At 36.4% G+C, this 27,077-nt stretch overlaps 1 protein-coding gene across 1 annotated transcript in view; it reads right to left on the bottom strand.

Moving 5' to 3' along the window:
* The window catches only part of LOC121870571 (ubiquitin carboxyl-terminal hydrolase 24-like), a 48,066-nt gene extending 25,519 nt beyond the window's left edge, over positions 1 to 22,547 (bottom strand). The window contains exons 1-14 of the mRNA XM_042372401.1: positions 22,450 to 22,547; positions 22,038 to 22,280; positions 15,291 to 15,444; positions 11,649 to 11,863; positions 9,660 to 9,755; positions 9,117 to 9,362; positions 8,714 to 8,869; positions 5,428 to 5,539; positions 5,103 to 5,314; positions 2,554 to 2,763; positions 2,003 to 2,137; positions 1,743 to 1,892; positions 1,227 to 1,358; positions 475 to 663 (exon numbers count right to left, since the gene is read on the bottom strand). Of these exons, the coding sequence (XP_042228335.1) occupies positions 475 to 663; positions 1,227 to 1,358; positions 1,743 to 1,892; positions 2,003 to 2,137; positions 2,554 to 2,763; positions 5,103 to 5,314; positions 5,428 to 5,539; positions 8,714 to 8,869; positions 9,117 to 9,362; positions 9,660 to 9,755; positions 11,649 to 11,863; positions 15,291 to 15,444; positions 22,038 to 22,250 (2,220 nt within the window). The 5' untranslated portion in view covers positions 22,251 to 22,280; positions 22,450 to 22,547. The remainder of the gene's footprint in view (positions 1 to 474; positions 664 to 1,226; positions 1,359 to 1,742; positions 1,893 to 2,002; positions 2,138 to 2,553; positions 2,764 to 5,102; positions 5,315 to 5,427; positions 5,540 to 8,713; positions 8,870 to 9,116; positions 9,363 to 9,659; positions 9,756 to 11,648; positions 11,864 to 15,290; positions 15,445 to 22,037; positions 22,281 to 22,449) is intronic.
* Between the last annotated feature and the right edge of the window lie 4,530 nt (positions 22,548 to 27,077).

Below are 27,077 nucleotides of genomic sequence, written 5' to 3'. Positions count from 1 at the left end.
CTCACATTGGGAAACAGAGGGAGTGTGGCTGGAATGGTGTGTTGGCTATGCAGTTATATCCCACTGCCTCCACGCATAAATGTTCACTTCCCACATACACCCCCATGCTCTTCACTTTTCCTAATTTATAATTTTACATTATACAGTATTTTCTTTATTTGTAAACCACATTAGAGTATTGTAATTTTATTAATTTTTTTCAAATGAGCACGGACAAATGATAAACACACTGAGCTAGAGACATATGGTGGGTGGGTTGGCTCGCGAGAGATGCTGAGTGGGTTGGCTCGCATAAGAACAAGAGTCAGGCATGAGTGTGGTTCAGGGAAGTCAGAAGTGTAAAAGAGAGGTTACGTACTATGAATATGCATACTCCGAGACCCTACTGTTCTATAAATACAAGTTTTTCCTTGTAAAAGAAAACTCAACTAACTGCCTCTCAGCTTAACAGCTCTATAAAAATGTGATACTCACAATTACATTTCCATTCCGAATAAGTTTATGGTCATTAAGGTTCACTGCATGAAAATAATCCACAAAGCAAGTGAAAGCAGCACGTGTCATGGTGACCGGGTCGAGGCGGAGAAGCTTCTCACAAAACAGGTCACGCTGAGTGCTGCTTTCTAGGTCACCGCGACATCCACTAAACCATGCAAAGCAAGTCTAGGAGAGAGAGAGAGATCAAAAACATATTTACACATTAGAAGATTAAGACTTTATATATAAAACTGTTGATCTTGCTTTCTAAGAATTCCTCTATCATGACATCCTCTCTTCACAATGATCATTGCTTGATCCTTTACCTTTGACCTGTTCCCATATCTATTAACACACATATATGTACGCATGCAACACACACACACTACTGGCATGTAAACCCGTTGTCTTCTTCCCAAACTCATAATTCTATATAAAATGACGATGATGCAGCTATATAATATCACATCTTCTGTATCTTTATTGCAATGTTATTTTCTTAATCTGTGTAAATGTGCAATTCTAGTGAGTTTTTTTTTGGGCAGTTGGAATGCCTACCTATAATGCACAAATTTAAAAAAAAATTTCAGTTACAGTTCACTTACAAACTTCACAATATCATTCCACATGAGTATATATACTGTAATTTTGTTATAACTATATTACCATACTGTACAACAAGATTAAAATACAGTATAAGATTTATTTAATCTTAATAGTAGATAATTTATGAAAATAAAGGAACTGACCTCCTTATCATAACCAGAAGCTTTGGAGTTTGCGACTAGTGTGTCCCAGATGTCCTTACACCGTGGCCAAGCTAGATAAATATCGCCCTCCTTTAGCAAAAACTGAAGAAACTCTAGGTGAACCCTCAGGTACTGAAATGATGAAAATTTATTAGTAAAAGCAGGTAAGTATGCAGAAATCTGTCCTTTGATGCAGTTCAAGCATTTTCTTTCTTATACTTTAAGATCACACAAGCTTGGTTAAGCTGGCTGCCTCTCTGTGATGGTACTGGTTATGTCTTGAACCGTGTCCATGACCCTGACCTCTGAATGACACTCATGAATTTAGCACACAGTGGACCACCTTATTTATATACAAATTTGAGTTGTTTTATTTGAATTTTTCCGATGATACAGGGTGCACAAATGGACAAGTGGTGTGCATTGTTTATATTCTTCCAATTGCAGAACATGCAAAAAAAAAACTTTGTTGATTACAAGATACAACATGTTGATCTACAACAGTACTGTACTTACATCATCATGAGTGTATTTGCCATCAATGAGTGTAGATGGAGGAGGTTGTTGGTTACCACAGGTGGACACTGCTAAAGCATGACATTTCCCAAGACTCAGTGTAATAAGCTTAACGATTTCATGGCTGCGATTCAGTTCAGACAGGGTTGCCTGAAACATATTTTAATGTATGTGAGCATATTTAAGTCACTGGAGTTTTAAGAAAAAAGTCAACACTGATATTTTCTGATACACACATTGAAGTAAAACCCTCTACATACCTTCTCTGTTTTAAAGTAGGATGCCCCTCCTTTTGTGATTGACTGGGCCAAATAATGCAACTGTTTGAGTGGCAGGTAAACAGCAGGGCTTCTCTTGATGTCTTCCACACAACGAACAATATATGACTTACGGAGCTGGAAAAACAAAAAGCAAAAAGTTATGTTTTACATTTCTGAGTGATCTGTAGTTGAGATGGCAGTATTTGCCTCATAAGAGAAAGGTCAGGGGTTTGTTTATGACTGGATTTTCTCCTTGTACACTTCTGTAAAAATAATAATAGTAATTACATGTTAATATATCCTGAACTGAGTTTATTGAAGTATAAAACAACATTAGGATACACTCCAAATAATTTTCATTGACTGACAGTTTTGTGAGACCCTCTGAAGTTTAATTGTGGAGGTGAAAGTACTATGAGTGGACCCATACACTTAACTGTTTGAGGCTACTTAGCTAAAAATAAAGTTAATTGGACAATGATAATACAGATGTGCTAAAACACATGTTTAATGATGAGAAACTGATGCTTAATAATTATAAACAAAAGTACCTGGTCCCTAGTAGCAGATTCATTGAGGATGGTTAAGTGTTCATTCATTGCCTGATGCACTAGTCTTGGTGGTAAGGCAGGAACACGGGCAAGTGCCCAAAGGGCATCCAACATTTTCTCTGCAGTTCGACCTAAGCGGGAATCTTGGCCAATTTTCCCGATAAAAGATAGGAGTTTTTCACGTAGACGATCATTTCCATCATCCCAACTCTGGAAAAACATTGTATGGTTAAGGTTTCTTTGTGTAAATAATTTTATTTCTTTGTTTTAAGAGGTAGCAACTTTCTCACCAAACATTTCAAAATAAATTTAACATCTAAAATACATACTAACAGTACTGAAGAATCTCAAATCTGCACCTGAATTTATACTTCCAACATCACAATGCTAATCCTGCAGCTTAGATGGTTAAGCTTTGTTTCAAATTTTCACAAAAGCAATACAGTAAATAAATTATAATGAATTTGGTTTAAGAACATCTTAAAAATTATTACCTCAGAATCTTGTCATGCTATGCCAATGTTAAACTAGCATATGGCCACGAAGAGAGTAAAAAATTGGTATAAGACATAATGTGAACGAACAGAAAGCCAATCTTGTACCAAGGTTGGAGCTCATACAGATTAACCCTTAGGCCCCGGGTGACGTTCCAAGAACGCGCGCCTATTCCCGCCACTGTTTAAATGCCCAGTGTTGGTTATCAGGTTCCAGTGTGACTATCTGTCTCTCACACCATTCACTCGGCCACAGGAAAGCTTCCTGAACATAATTACCTACTTTTGTTTGTTTCATTTTCATTGTTTGTCCATTTTATCATGTTGTATCAAAGTAATACATTATTGCTAAAAGTAGTGTACAGTGGTCCCTCGGTTAACGCACACAATTCGTTCCACAGAGTCGTTCGTTAACCCAAAATTTCATTAACCGAATTCAATGTTTCAATGGGATATTGGGTAATTGGTTCCAGCTCACAGAAAAGTACATACAAAGTAAAAAAAAAAAAAAATGCAGTAAAGTACACTTACTTTGAGGTGTGTAAGTAGAAGGTTCCTGGTTGATGATGATGATGGGAATTAGAAGTGGGGGTGGAGGAGACGGGAGAAGTGAAGGAAGTGGGGATGGAGGAGAAATCACTTTTCAGGGGACCCCATGCTTGATGCAGTAATTTCACCAATAAAATTTTAAGTTGTAATTTAATATTACTTTATTTAAATCAACACTGCACTGCACTATATATTATCAATATGTTAATTAAGTTTCAGAATGACCAATAATTTTAATGTAAAAATGCAAAAATATTCAAGACACCAACAAAATCGATGTTTACTCCACTATAAACAAAGCCAAACTGACGCCTGGTGGATGAGTCAAGTGGCTGATGGGCGCACAAAAAACTAGTTCCCTGTACTGCATATATTATCAATTTGTTAACTAAATTTTAAAATGACTAATAATTTTCATATAAAAAAATGCAAAAATATTAAAGAGCACAACTTTCTTGATATTTATTCCACCGGAAACGAATGTAAACATAGAACACATTACTGAATTGGCAGACTAGCCCAACAGCTGATGCTCACAACAAAACGTGTTTGTCTTAAGGATTTTGTTAATTGAAGTTTTGTTTATAAACTGAATTGAAGATCATTATGGGAGGTAATTCGATAACCGAAATTTCGTTAATCGAACCGTTCGTTAACCGAGAGACCACTGTAGTTGTATTGTAGGGTAGTATTACTGTAAAACAGTGTTATGATTATGTTATAAATGTATTTATTTGTGAAATTATTATTACTTTATGTATTACTTGCTCTACCAAACACAAAGACAGCCAGGCAGACTGGCGACCGACTGGTGAGTGTTGCCAAGCACTTTTTTATGAAAAATTATGCAAATAAAATATTCTAAATGAATTATTTATAGCAAATAAGTATTAAGATCAGTAAATACATACATTATTGGCCACCTCGGACACAAAGGCGAGCTAAAAATAGCTGCTAAGTGTGTAGGGACCACGAGCGTCAGCTGTCAAACCAACACTGTCTCCTTATCTTCCCCCCTCTTCCCTCCCTCCCTCTGCGCGATCACGAATGTTTCTAGAGGGTCAATATATAGTTCTTCATGTTTACTTTTTATTGCTTTATCATATAAAAGGGTTAATTTTTTTTGGAAAAATTGATTTTTCTCGATTTACCCTTGGGTGAGGGGTACTGCCACCAGCACCCTAACCCAGGGCTTAAGAAACACTGCTTCTTTCACCTGTTGATTAAACACCCTAATGCTAACTAAACCAAACACAATCTAACCCTCCCAGGTAGAATTAGTGTTTAATCATCATGTGAAATAAGTGGAGACTCCCAATCTTCACAATATCCCCCCCATCCCAGAGAAAAATCACACAATTTCTCATAGGAACTTTTAAGAGACTATTCCTGAATACATCCACATTTCACATCAATTATCTGACTCAAGAGTTTTGATAACTAAAATATGGAAAAAGAGTACACCACTAAAAAAGCTTAGTTTGCCACGTCAAAGAAGCTAAATACCTTTCTGATTAGACTTAAGAGATGATCAAATTGATGAGGACTGAAACGTGTGGCAGCAGCTGCCATTATTCGATGAATGTTGTCAACCACGTGAGGACTGGCCTTCTCTGCCATGTACCAGATGCGAGACAGTTCCTCTTCTTGCAACTTCGGTCCCATAAATTCCACAAGCTCCTTCATGCGATCTGTATACTGGACTTGGTCGATGTTACCTTAAAGAAAAGAAGCAGCCTCTTTACACATGTATCTTCATTTAAGATATGCAAAGAAAAAATGATTATTCCTCTTTTATTCCTTTCATACAGTTTCTTGATAATACACCCACCTTCTAGTGCAAGTGAGAGCACACGTTTGCTTGTCATCCATTCTTGTATGATATCTGCATCAATGACATTGCCTCGACGCCTTTCACTATCTTCAATAAGTCTGGCCAGCTCCTGTGTAATCAACATAATTACAGAGCAAATCAAGAAAAACTTTTATGTTTCCAACTACTGTATTGATCAATGGTACACAAACTCACTAGTAAAGATATACACTTCATTATAGTAAAATTGTCTGGCAATAAGAACTGACATACTCTTTAAACAACTTAAGTATCTGTAATATATCTTGCAATGCTAATGTCAACAGTTAATTATAATTCCATTACAGCAATATGGACACAAATCAAATTTCCATATTTTTTTAGGACAGCCAACTACCCACATTATTTATTACATGTAATCATCAATTTGCTAGTAATTAATAAATTGAAAGTCAATAAATTCTTCTCCACACTTCCTAACCCCCCTTTTTTCCCTGCCATACTGTAAGGCAGCTGGATTCTAAAACAAATAAACACAACATACAGTCTTCCTCCAGTTGATGTCATTCATTCTTACTGTTGTAATAAATGTGTTCCACTTTGGGGTCCATCTCCACAACAAATAATGTAAGACAACTTAGTAATGTGATACCCAATAATTTTCCCTTACTTAGTACAAGTAGTTTGCTTCATCTTGACAGTCAATTCATTTATTAACAATACTTCCTCTGAATGTTGGATAAGTAAGTTTTATATAGCTGCATTATGTTGAGATATATGGCTACAGCACAGTACACCTTGCATTATAAATAAGACATTACATAAATTCTTAGTGTTAATTTCTCCTTTCTATTCAGTACTGTACAGGCAATTGTTCCATGAGGGGCATTTGTCCTAAAACCATATGATAATCACATACAAGAATAATATAAGTTGAAGAAAACATTTTCATTATATAAACATTCAATCATTTAAAGATGGGATAATTATTTTAAAGAATTACATATTGTTATGTGTTACAAATCATAAAACTGAAGTAAAAACAATACAATGGATAGGAAGAGAAAAGACAAGCAATAATCAGTGAACAATGGATGAATGTCACCAACAAGAATATGGGGAACATTTCTAAAAAAGTCATGTAAAGCTCCAAAAAAAATCAGGTAACAACAAGAAGCTAAGATAAACAGGATAAGATGGACCGCAAGTGCCTTCAAACAACGCCGGAGAAAATTTTTTCTCTTCTAAGGTAAAGGTTGGATGTATAAGCTATAAAAATATTGTAACAGTATAAAAAGATAAGGAATTCCTTAACTATCTGCAGTATTACCATATCAAAAATTTAAAAACTCTCATGAAAGGAATGAAATGTTAGGGTAGAATGGTGTTAGACAAATGTTAAAGGTGAGACAAAAGTAACACAGCAACAGGCAAAAACACTCGATATAAACCTAATACTGTATTTATCTTTAACCCATTCACTGCAGCTGGTACGTACGTGGTCTCTCTGAATAATGTACAGTATATGAGCAGGAGTTTGGTGAACAAATATTAGCGATAGAAAGCTTAACTGGTAAATTTTGTAATGTTACCATAAGATACTGGCATTTTTTTCAAACTGTATGTGTGTATGAGCCAAGTGTGTTTGATCGTGGCTGAGAGCAGAGTACAACAACTGCAGGCTGCCACCATGCCATCCTGAACACAGTACAATTACTGTGTTCAAGTGCTTAAAGTAAATTATAAGTTCTGTATTTTATCTATTACTTTTCACATGAATATTTTCAAAACATGTAAAAACAGTTATTCATATAAAGCTTTTACAGGTAGTCCCAGACTTACGACCTACTCGACTTACGTCCACCCGCACTTACGACCGCCTCAGTCGTACCAAAATGTGGTCAAATTATGTATTTTTGAGTCCCAAAGTCAGTACACAGACAAAATTTTCATCTGTAATTCACTTTAAAATGGCTGGCAAGCTTAAAAGTGAGTGTTTTGTGGTGCTGAGAAGAAAAAGAGACCCAAATTTTCTATGTGTTATTTAAGCATTTCCGACTTATGACCTTGATGTCGGTCCCTAACCCTGTCGTAAGTCGGGGAGCAGCTGTAATAAACTTTCACAAGATAATTACGAGTAAAAGCAGGAAATCCTTTTACTATATTATGTGTTTGGCAGTGCAGAGAGTTGCATAACCTTCAAAGAACATTATGTTGATAGTGAGAAGACAGATTGATCCACCTGAGATCTACATTGTCACCATCAGGAGAGTACTGTACCCTATTCTTTTTCATTACTAAATATACTTAATACAATTTCTTTTGTAAATACAGTGATATCTCTGTTAGCCAGAACAATTGGTGCAGAGTACTTCCGGGAATGAGAGATTTCTGGGTAACGAGACGACTCTCTCAAACACGGAAAAATATCCTTCATCCCTGGAATTTCCGGGTAATGGAAATTTTTTTTGGAAATTCCAGAAATTGCCCATTACATCATCTCTTGAACCCGGGAAAAAATCCTTCATCCCTGGAATTTTCAGGGTAACGGAAAAAATTTATTGGAATTTCCAGAAAACGTGCCTCATTTTCATCTCTCAAATGCGGAAAAAATCCCCCATCCCCAGAATTTTATGGGTATCGGGAAAAATTTCTCTGATTTTTCCGGCAAATGTGCCCCTTGGAAAATCGTTCCCAAAGTCGGAATTTTCCGGAAAATTATGGCTTTAGGAAAATTTTTCCGAGAAAATTTCAATTCCAGCTATCGGAGAGTTCCGGGTTCGAGGAATTCGGCTAACGGAGATATTACTACTGCCACACAGGGGTAGGCCATAAAATTAACCAGCTGCAGTGAATGAGCTAATTTACGAGGTTTGTTAAAGGTTAATACAGTACAGGTAATTTATGGTTAATTAGAGTTAAGAACCTGACAAGAGACACTGCAAGAGACCATGCGGCATGGACAGCTACCAGCAAGTAGCTGTGGTTAATCCACAAGAGCGTGAAAAATTACCATAAAACGATGATGATGATTTAAGGTTAATCCCTAAGCTGTACTTTACATGTAATTTTAAGTCTTGAATGAATAATACAAACAGGACCTTGCATGTATATCACAGCATTGTACCTTGGCTTGGGTAGAAGTTTAGGACCTCAAAATTCTGACCTTTCAGTGAATGTTGCCAGAGAAAAGAAATAAAATTTAACACAAGGCAGCCTCTTATCTTTTTCAGTAGTAACGACTTCAAAAGTGGCCAAGGCACACCCACCAAACAACTTCTGATACACAGTAAAAAATCCTAACCTTTAACGCATTCATGCGTGCCGAAAAATGAGGTGTTTTTAGCATGCGAATGATCATTTCCAATCTCAGATCACTCGTCCGCTGAACCTTTTCAGGCCACAGAGATACACAGAGGAGTCGTACAGCTTCTAACAATTCATAACAGGAGCCTATTTTCTGAAAAGATTAAATAATTATCAACATAACATTATGAACCCCTAAAAATCTGGAGGTGTTATAAAACACATGGAACATCAATAAAGTCAACAACAAAAATTAAACCAAATATTTCAAAGTACTGTATCAATTACCAAAATATATATTTAAGTACCAGTAAGATGAATTTGCACTAAAAAAATACTGTAATTTTACATAAGTAAAACAACATTTACTATGTAAATAGTTTTCTATTGAAAGAACTTACTTGACCCTTCAGTTGCTTCTCCTCCAGAGTGGCCACATATTGAAGAGCCAGAGTAACGGCTGGTAGAAGGATAGGACAAGTCACTTCCATGATCAAGAACTTAGCACACTGCCCTAGAGGAAGAAGCAAGGCAGCCATCTGACCTGCGTCAAGTTCTTCTCCAGAGGAAAAGTGACCTGCGACGAGTTCAAGGCCTCCACGATTGCCAAAAATATTGATGAGGTCCATCAGCCATCCATATGATTCCTGTATCATTAAAACATAACATAAGAGCTCAATTTTAAGCATTATATGAACTTAAAGGTTATAAAATGATACTGAACTTTAATGCTACATCACTTAGATAAACCACTGACTATTGATCAGCAAGATGAAGGATCTCATGAAGAACAAAAGTTAAAATGATGTGTGAAAAAACTACACAATTCAAATGTGAAATATATCCAGCAGCTCTAAGGATAATATTCTTAGTCTGGCGTGAGTGACTAAAAACACACAACCTATTAAATGGAGTACAGTGCACAATAAAACACGAAGACTTACAAACTGTGAGGTAGATTCTGCATAGATGACATCTCCAGTAAATTCAGCTGGCCGATGTTTGTTCTTCTGGTTCCACTCACAATCAGAATCCAAGGCCTGAGAGAATCATCTATGTGTCAGGGGATTACAGTACAGAATATAACTACACTGTAGTCTAAAACACCTGAAGAAGATTTGTAATACCTGTACATTACCACATTATAACTCTGAAATCCCACAAGAAGAGAAAATAAAGAAAGGTTGAAATATACGGTGATCTTGTATTTCTTTACTTTATTTTCTCCTACAGTGGGGTTCTAGTGACGTGGTGATATAACATCTAACAAATTAAATCATAACTTACATTTGAAATTGGTGTTTGGTGGGTACACAGCAGTCAAGTACAGGGGCATTTCCCCAAAAGTTCTATTTAAAAAGTATGAAATTGTGAAAACAGCAGTAAGTGCCTTTGAAATTCTGTAATGTTCTCGTAAATTGTGATATCATTTACAATACAGTAGTAGTTTATTCAGATATAAACCCAATATTAAGGGGATCTTTAATATAACCCATGTAAATATAAAAATGATGGATAGTTATACCTGTAGTAATTTTAATTTAAGAGCAGACAAAATTTATTTAATTAAGGGCTCCTTTTATGATATATCAATATTGGTCTACAGTATCTTAATGCCAAAAAATATTCTAACACTACTGTTTATTTTTTCTGGAAACTTATCTTATAGCATAAATAAAAGAAGATGTTTGCTTTATACAGTATGCTATTGATGTTAATGAAAAATATCTACAGTATTTCCATTCTGTTTGTTGTGTATACAGTATTCTGTATTATATACAGTATAGTACTGCATAGTATATATATATATATATATATATATATATATATATATATATATATATATATATATATATATATATATATATATATATATATATATATATATATATATATATATATATAAACACACACACTGTACTGTATATATTTTTTAATTACAACTGGCATACTTTATTAAAATAAATTACTGTAATTATAACACTTGAAAAATAATTACAGAATACAAAATGATAAGCCAAGATGTTATACTGCATGAGCCAGGAAATAACCTCTGTTGTGTCACCACCAGTCACACACATCCATCTCTCTTCCTTGTACTGATGTGTCTGACAAGTTATCTTACATTTTAGAACATAAACTGAATAATTTCAAATAAAAATAGTAGAAATAAAATAAGAATTTATTTGATATTAGTCACACATTACTGTATATGTGTTATGGCGAGGAAGCAACAAATTATTTGCTGTACTTTATTAATGTTCTCATTTACTGATATTACACCATACACACAAAAGCAGATGACACTTGTTACTTCAAATTTGTTCTTTCCTATTTTCACTTATTTGCCTCAATTTTTAAACACAATCTGGCTAATTATCAAACTGGAAAGAGATTTATGCTGTAACACCTGCCATGCTATTGGTGTCAGGACAACTGCCCCCCCATTGCCAGTGAACAACTGGCACAAAACATGGAACACTAAGAATTAATGCCTTATTTTCATGTTTTAATTATAGTAATAATTATATACACAAAATGTACAACTCATACTTTTTTATTAACACTACAAATCTGTAATTAGAAAATGCTGATAAAAAAATTATGGTTAAGTGAAAAAAAAAATGTGGATCAGTCATATTTAATATTTCAAAATTGGTTAGGTTAGGTTAAGTTAAAGTTAGGTTAGGTAAAGTTAGGTTAGGTTAAAGTTAGGTTAGTTCCATATTTCGTGCCAGTTATTTACTGGCAAAGTGGGGCAACTGTCCAGGGGGCAGTTGTCCTAGAGCCCATGCTATTATACAGCCTCGAAGTGACCAGCATGGCATACTGATCCTTATTTTTCTCTTTCAGCTGTCCAATTGCACCTGTAATCAATACTTTCCTAACTTTATCATTATGAGATTAACTATTCCCAAATGAAAAATACTTACAAGAGCAAAGACATCCTTGAGTAAGGCCTCTGGAACTGACCCATGCTTGAGCCTAACAATAACAAGGTTCGTGAGCAAGTCGAGCATATTGAACACACCCTCTTGAATTTCTAAACCCCATCGACGAACTGCTCCATTTGCTAGAAGTTTGTGAAAACATTCAGGAAGGCACCGATCCATGAAACGATGGCAGGACTCATCTGCATCACAGAGACCTGAAGAGACATATCAAAAGATTTGCAATTAGAAAATCCTGCAGAGGGTATTTTAACAGCTCCTCAGACCCAAAGTTACACTGCATAAGTTATATCTGTACGTACTCTACAAGTACTGTTCATAGTAAAAAATATGTTTTAATTTTTCTAAGCTACAGTTCTAACAACTACTTTTTGTTTTAACTCTTCACACTTTATTGACAAACCTCTTCTCCCAATCTAGCTCACATCTTCTGAAACAACCCCTTGTAAGCCTGAGGATTCCATTTATACTAACTGGGGGCTCTATAGATGAAACCCCTACATACACTTGTCGGTCATGATTCATATAGTCTTCCCTTCTTCAGTACTGTATCCTTACAAGGTACCAGAGCCTTAGACATGGGAGGAACTTTCTTGGGCAGCTAGCTACTATGCATAGAACAGTGGAGTGAATGAATATGCCAGAGAATGATAGTGGTAGAAGTGTTTCAAACAGTGTGAAACAAGAATAAATAACAACAAGGACCTGAATTGAACAAGGTGAATAATGTTTACCTAAGAATGTTACTGAAAAAAATTTTTGCAAGTAAGTATTAAAATACAAGAATGCTACTTGCCAGATTCAAGACAGGCAAGGTAGAGTCCTGCAAGAATTCTACATTATATTGGAATCCTTCTTTCCGTTAAGGTCAACATATACTATATACCAGGGGTGGCCAATCCATGGCTCTTTGACAACTAATGTGGCTCGCGAAAATATCTTGGCCGAACTCTTTTCGCATCATAAGGAATATAAAAAGTACCAGTAAATAAAAAAATGTTTGAGCTTTATATTTATAAACTGAGAGGCCACTAGATTAAAACATAAGTTAAATACTCAAGGCGAGTATAAACATTTAAGAATTTAAAACTTAATTTTAATGCTAGAATTTAGTCAGGTATTGTTCAGCAGTGCAGAGTCAGGTCAGGGATTACAGAGGGAGGGGCAGGACAGGGGGGCCCATCATGATCTGACACATTAACGCAGCGTAACACAGGACGTTGAACTGTCCAGATCTAACTGGTACACTCCGGATACAAGTTGTGTTTACAGTTCATAAAAATAAGTTGTTTTTAAATACTGTTAAATTTATTTGATAGCAGTGTATGTGAAAATTTTGTGATGGCATCATCCAATTGTAAGAAGCAAAATTATTAAGATGAAAATAAAAATTTTAAGCCAGAGTGGGAGGAGGATTTTGCATTCACCGTTAAAGGGGGTAAACCTTTGTGCCTTCTCTGCAATGTGTCACTCACTCAGTACAAAGCCAGTAACTTGAAACGCCACTACAAAACAAATCACAAAAACTTCTCGTGTGATCATCCACCTAAATCAGAATTACGGAAAAACAAGCTTGTAAGATGGTATCTGATTAAAATATCTCAAACTTTATTGGTTTGCTTGATTTTCTTTTATATTTTCCTCCAAGTTATGACCAAATGTTCACCAAGACAAATAAAAATAAATATTCTATAGTTATTTTCAATTTTTTTTCCCTTCAACAATCCCATTTTATGTTACTGAAATGCAGACTTGCATATTTTTCAGAGGTGTGCCCAAAGTTCATTACCATAAGTATTAAACATACTCACCACTGTTAAAGCAAACATCACTCAAGATTCTTATAACATTTGGTATATATTTATACTCCTGATTATTGAAACAAAATTTAACAAATCAAAAACTACATACATTAGTAAATATTATTGCATGCATGTATTTCTTAGTACAGGTAGTACAGGTTGTAATCTCTAGTCCGGCAACCTCGGGACCTGACCGGTGCCGGACCATGGAAATTGCCACCATGGAAATTCACCCTTTTCCTGGATAGATAGTGACTTGTGCTTATGCCTGGAAGCACTAGCACCACTTTCTCTGCATCATGGTCTCTTTGAAGACATATTGAAGGGTTAAATGTCGTATAGTAGCTTCTCAAATTTCGCGAGTTTTTAATTCTTAACGTATTTTATTGGAACACACAAAAAAATAAATAAATAAAAATTTTGACGGCAGAAACTTGAATTTCGACGGGTTTGAACGGCCCGCCAACGTGCAGACGACGTGCATAATCGTGTAAACAGCGTCATTTCTCTTATGTACAAAAGATTCATTATTGTTTATTACTGAATGTCTTTTTTATTGAATTAATGTTTATGTGTGCAAAATGAGCAATACAATTCATTAATAATACGTAGAATATTAAAACACACGAGGAAATGACACAGCATTGTTTTCGTTGATTACAAAACCAGTGACTGACTGGTTCTACATATAAAACTGAAGAAAATAAGACCTTGGTTGTAGCTGTAGTAAAATTAATATGGTTGTTTTAAGTAATGTTATTTAATGTTAATAAATGGAACAATAGAAGTAGCTAACGATAATGGTAAAGAAAAAAGAGAGATCGCATATGTAAGTGCGCATGCGCACACGTGAAAACATATCATCATTACTTTACATAAGAATATGAAAGCAACACTTATTTACTGTTCATATATATTTTAATTAATGTTTCTGAATTTGTTTTTATTGAATTAATGTACGTGTGTGCAAAATTAACAATACAATTTATTAATAATACGTGGAATATTAGAGGAGACGAGACGGCTGCCGGCATTGTTTATGTTAAAGCTTACGAAACCAGTGACTGATTGGTTCTACATATAAAACTGAAGAAAATAAGACCCTGAGTTTAGCTGTAGTAAAATTAATGTAAAAAAATGAATATGGTTGCTTGAAGTACCTGTAATGTTATTTAATGTTAATAAATGGAACAATATAAGTAGCTAACCATTAATGGTAAAAAAAAAAGTGAGACTGCTCGTATGTAAGTGCGCACATGTGAAAATATATCGTCATTACTCTACATAAGAATATGAAAGCAACACTTATTTACTGCTCATATATATTGAAGGGTTAAATGTTGTACTCTGTATAGACAAGCAGAGAGAGAGAGAGAGAGAGAGCAGCCGAACTGCCGGATGTAAACAAACCTTAATTTCCCGCGGCTTTTTTTTTTTTTTTTAAGGGGATTAGCCCACCCGGGAATAGGTCACTGACCCACATTAGGGCCTGAGGGGCAAAAATTTAATACTCCTGTAATAATAATAATAATTCAGATAAGTAAAAAAAAAAAGAAAAAAAAGCTGCCTATCTACCTATTGGACAAACTAAAATCGTTCCGGACCACAGAATGCCGGACTAGAGAGGTACAACCTGTATTTGCATATATTTTTTTGCAATAAAGTGTAACACTAAAAACATGTGTATATTTTCTTCTTGTCTTGAGGCTCTCGAACATCTGAAGATTATCGTTTGCAGCTCTTAGGTTATGCAAGTCTGGCCAACCCATGCGAGACACTTTATTGTACACTGAAACTTCAAAATCTATGATAGGAACATTACCTTCCTCAGCCAATCTCGCTGCTGCAACCAGACACTTTCCAAGGGATTCTTCTCTTTTGTAAGGTATAGACCAGGTGTCAGTAAACACTCTGCTCTCAAGTTCATACAGGTTCGTGGTGGGAAACTCCATGCTGTTGCCATTGTCTCCACCAACCTGTCCAACATCAATGATCATAAGTGCTTTGGGACATTAAATTACAAGACTGTACAAACCAATAAATAATTACACATAAAAAGCAATATATCCAACATCAATAATGTAATAATAATAATAAATAATAGCTGGTCTTTCATTTCTCAAAAGGCATAGTAGTCCCAGACCTCCGGTCCAACAGCCCATTCAGAAATGCAAACAATTTTTGATGATCACTGCCACAAGAGGCTACTTGACTTTTATACAGTAGTATTCAACTTGCTTGTCCCAACTGAACAAACAACAACACTATGCACAGTCATATATTACTGTACTCTAATCTAGTATGGTCTGTTCACCGTCAGTGCCACTCTCGTTCAGCATTTCTACAAACCTTACGAAGAGAATTTATTGACAAGTCATACCATGGAGACTCACCTCGTGACAATAATGGTCTGAAATGAACTCGAAGACATAATTTTGCAATTTAACCATCTTGGATAAAATCATGGCTCACCGATAGAATGCAGAGGGTCAGCGTAGATGGTGTTAAATCTGAGTGGGGCCGTGTAACCAGTGGGGTTCCCCAGGGGTCAGTACCAGGCCCACTCTTGTTCATAATCTACATAAACGATCTAGATACTCGGATCAGCAGTGACATAAGCAAGTTTGCGGATGACACCAAAATAGGGCGGCAGATTAATTCAGGGCAGGATGCAAATGCATTACAGGAGGCTCTAAATAAACTGCAGGGGTGGTCTGAAAAATGGCAAATGAAATTCAACACCAGCAAGTGCAGCGTACTTAATATTGGAAGAACAAATACTGATAATGTATACAGCCTTAACAAACATCAACCTAGAGAAGTCGACTTGTGAAAGAGACCTAGGGGTACCTGTAAACCCGGACCTACGGCCTAGAAAACAGTGCGTTAATGTTCGAAATAAGGCAAACAGAGTATTGGGATTTATATCTAGAAGTGTAAGTAACAAGAGTGCAGAGGTCTTATTGCAACTATATCTTGCGCTAGTCAGGCCGCACCTCGATTATGCAGTTCAGTTCTGGTGCCCTTATTATAGAATGGATATCAATTCACTAGAGTCGGTGCAGCGAAGAATGACAAAAATGATTCCGGGACTTAGAAACCTTCCATATCAGGATAGGTTAAAGAAGCTTAACTTGCATTCCCTAGAAAGACGAAGAGTGCGGGGAGATATGATAGAAGTATTTAAGTGGGTGAAAGGAATCAATAAAGGGGATATAGATAAAGTTCTTATAATATCCGAGCAGGATAGGACTCGGAGCAACAGATTTAAGTTGGATAAGTTTAGGTTTAGGAGGGAGATAGGAAGGAACTGGTTCACAAATAGGGTGGTGGACGGGTGGAACAAGCTTAGCAACTTTGTAGTAAGTGCTGTAACTCTGGAAAGTTTCAAAAGGAGGCTAGATAGATTCATGGATGATAGAGAGTGGTAGTAACTCTCGACAGGAGCTGCCATGCACAGACCAACCGGCCTATTGCAGACTCCTTATTTTCTTATGTTCTTATGATCCTCAGAGGACACATCAGGAGTCGACCCAGTTCAGAGAATGATAAATTTTCTGATCAATCATAGTCTGGTCAATGTTTCTTAAGTTCCTCAAGGTTTTACCAAAGCATGGTCAGAGACTGCTGGATCGATCAGGTCAACTTTAACATCTATTACATGATCACAGTCAGCAGGATAAAACTAGATCTAGTGTATCCAGAAAGATGTGTTGGACATGACACGTGATTGAAAAATTGTTTAGATCAAGAATTTCCAAGAACCCAGAGGAAAAACGTTTTAGAGATGGAATGTCAGCCCAATAATTAAAGTCACCACAGAACAACTGTCGCCCATTCTTTCCTGAAAAAGTCTCAAGAAACAAGCCAAATTCATCCATGAAATCCCTATCTGTACCTGGGTGATCAGGCCGAAAAACAGCAGCCATTCTAATAACTTGGCAATGAAGATGTATTAATGCCTCCATAAAGTCAAAGAAAGGAAAAACAAAGTCACTACTAATCAGCCTAATATTGAGCAAAATAAATCAGCGCCACTACGTCACCCGGAGCTCTCGCAGCAAGTTTGGGAACATGAACAAGAGAAAGTGCTGTAGGAAGAGCAATATGCATAATGTTGATGTCTGATTCATACAACCATGTTTCAGTTACACAGAGGATATCCAAGCTGAGTTACCTCAGAAACTCATTAACATGACACATATTGTTTTTGGATAGCATGGGTATTAAGTAGATCCACTTATAATAGGCTCAAGGGAGGCACTTTATGTTTTTGAAAAAGTAAAGTCAGAGTTCTCCATTACTTTTTTACGTTGGAAAGTCCACATGGGCCAATCTTTACGTGATGCAGAATGACTAACTGACTCAGGTGGTACTGCAAGACTGGAACAGCAATGAATAAAGTTCATGACCATACCTGGCAAATAAAATTATTCAATGTAGCTAGTATTGAAATTATTGAGGAAAATGTGACTGTTAACATTAGTTACAGGAAAACATGAGGGTCGTTACCATTTTGTGCAATTACCATTTCTTTTACACAAATTTTAGCTGGGAATATCAATAACTTATAAAATAAATTGTATCAGTATAAATATTGAATATATATCTGAGTACTGTAGTGTTTTTTGCACACAAACCTGTCACATTTGCAGATTGATATTTTCAATCGTGGTACAAAGAAGTTGACATGTGAAGAGTTCCGAATACGATATTTTATTATATTAAAGGTATGATGAAAACTTATGACTTTGAAGACATCTTGTCTTATGTATTTTAACATTACAGTACTGTCCTTGAATATTGTCACATACAGTACTTTTACAGCAGAGGTCTTCTTTCTTTACTTTCTAGAAAATGCGCACAGAACATGATGTAAATGCAGTGGAAAAATTAGCAATATGCGTGACGGTCATTACTACTACATATAGCGACACCTCAAGCTGAACATGTAACGATCCTCACAGAATTTTGTGGTATAGCAAAGCCCCAGAGAAAACATTCCAGGGTCATGTTAGTATAGCAATAGGATGCCTATTTATAATATAAATTTCAATGGACTTCCTCCAAATAAGCTTTGTACAGTATTGGAAAAAATGCACAAAACTGTGGCATTCATTACTTTGGAAATACAGTACTGCACTTTCATTTCAGGCAGTGTTTACAATACAACAGGAGCCTTGTCATTCTCTACCATTTTAAACAAGGCTCAACCTAGATATTTTGGCAAATGATGATGGTAAATGTCCTATTTTAGGGAGCTTTGTTTCTTATGCTACATGATGTGACAATTTTGATTGTAGCTGTTTTTATAATTGTGTAAGAGACTTATTCTTTTCAGATTCATAAAGATACAATGCTTTAGCATTCAAACACACAATGTATTAATTTGGATGGATTTTCAGTTTTGACTCTCAGGTTGACATTTTGACCCTTTACATATACAGTGTAAAACTGCTAATTTGCACAAGAAATGAAGGTCAGATTTGAGTCAAATGCCCCTCAAAAAATATTCTCATATCAAAACCTAAGAACAGCCAATAGATGAATATTACCATAATTTATTTTAGAGATTCACTACAAAATATTAAAGTTGCTCATCCCCTAAATAAAACAAGAAGGAAAGAAAGAAAGAAAGAAAAGAAGACCCGCATCTACCCCAGGAATTTATATCTATGTAATATTTTTGTGTTTTTGTTTCCCACACTTTTAAAACACCGAGGTTAATATTAACAACAGACCCGCCGACACGTCATTTGTTTTAATATTTATATTCTAACTATATTTTCATCTGTGAGTTCTGATATGATAATCATTTCTTGTGCCAATGCTTCGTTTGGTAGATAATTAGGTGCCCAGGCATACACTACTTTGTCTTATTGGTGCTACTGCAGCAATTAAATCTCATCCCAGGATGTAAAGAGCCAATCATATTGACGTACTGTATTTCAAAACACTCTGCCGCCTGGACCAGATCGTCGCTGATGCTCAGTGTATCCTTATGAGCCATTTGGTATGGGCGGCTGCTCTCACGTCCACAAAAAAATTAAAATTACACCATATCATGGAAAGTACTGTACTTTCTGTTTAATATATCGGGGGTTAGGTAAGGAAGTTAGGTAAGGTTAGGTAGGTTTGTTTGGTTAGGTTGGTGAGGTCTTCTAACAATGCTTCTGCTGCTTGCTTTTCCTCTCAACAAAGGTTGGGCTAAGTTTCATTTAGAAATGTCCATTTTTTAATACATTTGTACAAACTACAACAGTGTCCACTATAAAACACAATGAAATTGCAGTGCCTTTAATCGTTTTGTATGAAAAAGTGGCCAAGGGTCAGTAGTCAATAATGAGCAACACCTACAATACACCAATAAGACCTAGCTCAACCTACCTAACTGTAGAACATTGTCTACGATCATTAGATTAAATCAAATCACCTTGGGCTATGTCGCCGTTCATAAATGATTTACTTACTGATGTAGTCTCACAGTTGTGTTTTATGAGACATTACACAGCAACTTGGAGTCTACAGGGTGTCTCATAAGTCAACAAATCTGGAACCTACTGATGATTACAATGCCCTTTTATCTTTCCAACATTGTTGCCTCTGTGCCTTCAGTGGGAGCAATGAACCATTGAGTGATATATCAGGCTCAGTGGCTTATGCTTAATAAAATCAGAAAGTTCAGTATCTAATTACCTTTTTAATTTTTCAAAGCATCAAAGGTACCTAAACAAAGGTATAGAAAGGAGAAAATGCCATTCATTGTAATCATCATCAGCTCCAAATTGGTAAACTATAATCACAGATAGCACCTAGCCAATAGTGTAAGGGTACCAGTAATGGTGCAGAGGGAAAGTAAATAAGTAATGGTCTAGATGGTTAACTCTGAAGGAGCAACTTTAGGCAAATTTTCGGTATTATTTTAGTTTCAATCATTAGGGCAATCTTAGGAATTTAAACCCCACCAGAAAGGGAGGATCTGGGACCCTGGTTAAGTTAGATGTACAGGTCGGTCCGACTAATTGCCCAAATGTACCCAAATGTAGCAAAATGTAGCCGCAATGAAGTCAAATAATGGTCCTACATGAATAAATCGGACTGCCAATCACTTCTCGACTGGTATTTGGTGTCACAAAGTCACAAAAAATTGGAAAACTTACTATAATCTGAGTTAATAGATCGCGTGCATGTACCGAGGGAGCGATTAATTACCCAAATGTAGCCGCAATGAAGTCAAATGATGGTCGTACAAGCGTAAATCGGGCTGTGAATCACTTCTCGATTATTATTTGGAGTCATTAAGTCACAAAAAATTGGTAAACTTAATTTAATCTGAGTTGTGTTAGGTTAGGTTAGGTACATGCACTCGATCTATTAACTCAGATTAAATTAAGTTTACCAATTTTTTGTGACTTCGTAACACCAAATACTAGGAGGTTAGGTTAGGTTAGGTACATGCACGTGATCTATCAACTCAAATTAAATTACGTTTTCCAATTTTGTTTTTACTTTGTGACACCAAATACTAGTCGAGAAGTGATTGGTAACTCGATTTATTCATGTAGGACCATTATTTGACTTCATTGCAGGTACATTTGGGTAATTAGTCGGACCCTGTACAGATTGTTCAGCATGGGGTCTGTGGCTAGAGTTAGGTTAAGTTACATTAGGTTAGGTTGAATATCAAACACTGGGATGACCGAAACTAAAATTTTACCCAATTTTCTACATACTGTATGTATTGCATGGAGGAAAACTTCGGATAATTAGTAGTTTTGACCAACCACGGAATTTTTTCATGAAAATAGTACATCATCCGATAGTTTAGACAATTTTAAGATACTTTTCTTCTATGAAGTTTCTTTCATAAATGACCTAAAACTACCTAACCCTAACTTCCTAACCGGAAGGCTCCGTCCCCTGGATTCCCCAGTATATTTAAGTAATTTGCCCAGGATATGTCAAAGAAAATAAGGGTCTTAAAGTTGCCTAAAACATCGGATGACATATTTTTCATAAAAAAAATGCTGTGCTTTGTTGAAAAGACGAATTGGGTTAAATTATAATTTCGCTCATCCCTGTATTTAGATATCCAAACTAATGTATCCTAACCTAACCTAACCTAGCCACAGAACCCAAGAACTATCTAACCTAACCGGGAGGGCTTCGACCCCCCTCCAGACCCCTACTGATACCAACAGTTAAAATTCCTTAAGATTCCCTGGATGACCGAATCTAAAATAATACCACAAAATTAACTAAAACTTCCTTCTTACCTCCAGAATATCTAACATACTAGCTTCTTGCATCATCATCTTTATTTCTTTACATTACTATATAGTATATATTTTTTCATTAAGGTCAACTTACCAAATAAAGTGAGACGCCAGAGAAAATTGGGAATCGATCACTTACAATTCTGGTAAAACTTCTATCACTAAGTTTACAAGTACCATAGAAAGGAGGAAAGGCAAGAGCACACACCTCATCATAGGTAGGAGGTCTGAGGGCGGGGTTCTATCACTAAGTTTACAAGTACCATAGAAAGGAGGAAAGGAAGAACACACACCTCATCATAGGTAGGAGGTCTGTGGGCGGGGTCGGCCATCTCCACGTCCCGGAGGTCGTCGACGGTGGTGTAGGAGGACAGCGGCTGCTCCGTCAGGAAGATCACCGCCTCGTTAACATCTCCATTACTCAACTTAAGGGCCCGTTTGATGGCTCGTACATCGGGAAACCCCATATTGAGCAACAGTGAGATGTTCTCGTCTTCTTGCTCCATTTTATAATATGCTTAGGTCACCATTAACACCTGTGCAGCAAAGGTTCGAGAGCACTTTATAAGTTTCTAGTGAGGATGGCGCCACAGCAACAGGTGAAACAACACTGTGATAATATCCTTCAATAATCTATCACAACAGAGGTATATATTTTTATGTTCACATCAGTATAAAAAAGATATAATAACGATGAGTAAATACCATGATGGCTAGTGAGAGAGGAGAGAGGAGGAACACAACAGGTCTGCCATGTCAATGTTTACAACTGCTGGAGTGGATCAGTCAACTATATTATTGGTATTCACTTTTGTAAACTTTATATCTATTAATCGTCAAATGTGTATTTAAAATTTAATATAATAAATTATTTGTTTTATTTTAAAGAGAATTTGTACTGTTTGAAACCGTAATTGAAATATAAAATTTATCAGGTGGTTATTGCTCTTCTCTTTTCATTTGTCTTTCTGTTTCCTGAAGGCTTAAAGGTTTTTCTCCCGTTAACCTTCCTTCCTTTTATCCTCGAAGTACCCTATTAAAATATAATACAGTTTAAGCTTAACAGAGGTCAAAATACATAAGTTTAAACCAGAAATGAGCAAGTAATGATCTCCGCCGGAAAACTTGTCTCCGGGAAGGGGCATGACGTGAGAGCTAAATAAGCAATCACTGTCAGCACGTGGTCTTCGCATTCAGAATTAACCACAGTAAAATAAGCTGGCGCCGGGATATGAACAGTGTTGCACTTATGGCGACATGGGAGTTGGAAATGACTTAGAAGTTCATTTATCAACGATCGACTTGATGCTAGGCCTGCTACGCAGTTGCTTCAGTCTTACGTAAAGATTGGCTGTAAGGTGTGCCATGCGTGTATCTGTATTCTTATCCTGTGTGGTAATCATCCTGATAAGCATAATTATAATTCTGTGCTATATTTACAATGCGATGATTCACTGATGTTAGTAACCAATCATGGCTCAAACTCCATCACAGCTTTGTCTCTGATGTTATTCATAATTATGATCTTGTTGGTTCTTTTGTATAACGCACATATTTTAATACATACGCTATAGGTATATACTATTACTACTGCTACAGCACGCCAGAAGCACCACGTATATCAATTTCTCAGGGAAATACGTTTATAATAACGGGAACAGTACAGTATTATAGACGACTAGCATGAATATTTTGAATTAGAAAGATTTTTCTTCAAAATGAGATGTTTTATCTTTGATAAATTATTTTTTAAAGTCAGCTGTTATATATATATATATATATATATATATATATATATATATATATATATATATATATATATATATATATATATATATATATATATATATATATATATATATATATATATCAAACTTAATTGTAACCTGAAGGATGAAAGAATGATCATATGATGCTACTATAGTATGCGATCTACCGGGATATTTGCCGAGCTGGAGTTGGTCTACTGGGATATTTACACTAGCGTCCATTAGCTTAACCTAACCTAACCTAGGCCAGGTAAGGTTAGGTTAATGGACGCTCAGTGCAATTATTTCTGTATGCCAACTCCAGCTCAGTAGACCGCTTATAGCTTGGTATTTAACTGACAACTGGAGGTCTAGTTACTCATTAACGACTGCCGCCGGGTAATGACAATTCCGCATTATTAATTTTTAATTATTTTGATATCTCCTAAGTTACATAAAAACTTCATATCATTACTTTTTTATACGAAACTTCCTGTCTATGGATAACAAGGCAATAGTGCGCAACAGAGACGTGACCGACATGTAGCTAACAGGTCGATCAGAAGGGTAGTGTTAGTTAAGTGCTGCTGAATGGTAGGAGGACTTCCACAATCTCCCTCCTTTGTCACCAGCTATGCACTTTGCTAAGGATTTGTGAGAGTAAAACAAAAAGAATGACCCCAAAACAATAGTAAAGGAACTTAGGACTATGTAGAACCAAATATCCACACAACACATTGCTCCTTTATTTTTCAAGACTATCAAATTAATCAGATACGTGTATAAAGAGACAAATACAGTATACCGGAATAAAGACGGCATCGAAGCTGCTAAGTAATCTACGGCAGTGTGCAAAATACTGTATTGTACTCAGCCACAGGGGTACATATCTAAGACTATACCGTGTATCACCAGGTCGCTGATAGGAGGACCATGACCCTCTCAGTTGCCTTAGCTTATCGTTGACTATATTGGCATCAGACAACTCCAACAGTCATGGTTTACTATAGTCTCTCTGGAAGTCCAGTGAGGTCAAGTTCCTGTTTCTAAGCTAAGCCATGTGGAACTGCGCGGCACTGTCTCGACCAGCTGAGCTCATCGATCTGTCCTGATAAATCCTGTGTCGGCCCAGAGAATACGGAACACGGCGACACAAGGTTCTCCCTGCAGTATGAAAATGTAAGGGGTTCGTTTTCCTGGGTCAATTTTAGGGAGGGCAGAGGTTTATGTGACGTGCTGGGTGTGTGTTGAGTGGTGCGCTGGACGCATTGGTTCATCGACCTCGGGCAGTCTTGTTTTTAGCTAGAACATGTCGTCATTCAGGTGTGGTAGAGGGTGGGTGGTTGTGCTGTGTGCCGCCAGGCGCCAGAGCGTGCGGTTTGCCATTCATTTGTGCTATTTTCCTTTCATCTTTCAATTATTTACTTTAATAAGATAAACAGATGTGAGCTAGAAGAAAATTATCAAATATGAAACTAATCAGTGCATAACGAGCGCTGCTCCTATTAGCACCACTATACACGATGCGTGTGGGCAGTGAACTCTCCTCCCCTTTAACAACTTGCATGGTGAATATATGCCCACTTTCTGTAGAACATATATTTTTATTTTATGAAGTGTAAATGTTTGTCGGGCAACGTTTTGTATACAAATAAATTCATAAATTGTCTTTCTCTAGTAAATAAAGTAACAGTGATTGTGTGACGGCTTTACTGGTGACTAACCTAACCGAACCATATTTTCTCTCTCTCACTTTTGTATTTAATAATTTTACAGGATCAGAACCCCCCAAAAGAAAAAAAAAAGAGATATTGGTGCAAGAGATGTGCAGAAAGCGACAGTTGTTATAATGTTATTACTGTGCTTTAATAACTAAGATCGTTAAGCGCATAACTAGGTCGGTAAATACACTATTCCATCAACAGTAACAAAAATATGAGAGATAGAGCTCCAATATACACATAAAACATTAATAGAGAGAATAAAATATGAGAGTGACCTACCAGCTCCACTAAGAACCTGGCAGGCCTCTCCATACAGTGTACCTTTAGACGAACACAACTAACACTTAACTAACACCTCAGAAAAAAAATATGTGACTACCCTCCCAGTTACACAAGGACCTGGGCGGGCTCACTAACTCCAACAATAATACAAAATAATAATAATAAGCAGCATTATATAAATAAACCAATATTAATACAAAGGTCTGACGACCCAAGGGAGCAGAACAAAGATAAAACACCAATAGGAAAGATGAAGCGATCTGGTTGAGCCCAGATTCTTTCTACTCCTACTGTATTTCAGTTTCACCACTTTTCCTTCAACCCCTAATAATCTTTCACCTCATAACTAAAGACTCCGTACCGTACTGAAGTCCATTCTACCTAGAGCCCTGCAACACGCAACACCAACTCTAAAGAAGCTCCTGCACAGCAACTTCTCTACCACGCAGTAACTTCCCAGCACCAGACTGATTTGTATATAATGTATTTATATAAGAAAACCTCCATAGCTGAGTTTCCCTTCTCACCTCCATCCTATGAGCGATTCAACATCACGAAACCCCACACTGTGTTGTACAACAGTTATTCCCAAGACGCGGTACAATGTCGAATGTTTTAATGACAGTCTGGGAAAGCTAATGTGTTAGCTATTCCGTGCATCTTAAAACGCCTTGCAGTAAACGCCTATAGTTTACAGCCCTTCCGTCCGATACACCACATAGCCGGACATATCTGGTGGTTTCCAAGCCCCCCAAAAAATAAAAATAAAAATACGAGTGGAAAGGCAGTAACGTTGGAAGAATTAAAATAAATAATAAAACATATTGTTATGCATAGCATAGTCCACAGTAATGCATTGCTTTATGCATCAAAATATTTGACTTTATGTATTTAACAAGTATTTCCCTACACTAGTTTGGGAAATGCTCGTTACCCTCCCCCTTCAGTGTGGTGGTGGCGTTGGTGTTCTGATGTCATTCGTGGATTGAATGTAAAATTTTTAATATAATTATTTGTGAGCAAAACTGGTACTTGATACCTAAAATTGTGTCCTAAAATGTATGTATGTTTAACTATTTTGGCAGCTTAATGTAGTAGTTGTTTTATATTAGTGCTGTTTAGGCTTGGAGTTCACCAGTGTGTTTTGGGTAGTCACTGCTGGTCATTGGACGTCTGGGTCAGTCAGTGGTGGACACCTTCTCTAATATGGTTTAGTTAAGTATTATATATTCAGTGCTGCTCTATTATTATGTATTGTGTGTATAGTGCAATCAAAATATTGTTATAATGTGGTTTATGGTTTATATACTGTAAGATTGTGAAATGGAGTACCATCGTACCATATGTTTTCCTATGTGTCGAGGTGGAGCCTGTCTGTGGCAGCGCCGGGTTGCCAGTCACCAGCTGACGCTGTAAGAATAAAGTCTACAAGGAACGTGGTCTATGATTCAAACCTCTCACATATATACTGTGTACATATTAATTGTTTATTAAGGATGGAAAACCAAGTGCAGTTTAACTTGGTAAGGAGTCATTACCTACTATGGTTTGTCCTATGCTAAATATTTACAAAGTCCAA

Source organism: Homarus americanus, unplaced genomic scaffold (assembly GCF_018991925.1).
Source record: "Homarus americanus isolate GMGI-L3 unplaced genomic scaffold, GMGI_Hamer_2.0 scaffold56333, whole genome shotgun sequence".
In the NCBI taxonomy this organism is placed as follows: Eukaryota; Metazoa; Arthropoda; class Malacostraca; order Decapoda; family Nephropidae; genus Homarus; species Homarus americanus.
This window is presented reverse-complemented; position numbering and strand designations above follow the sequence as displayed.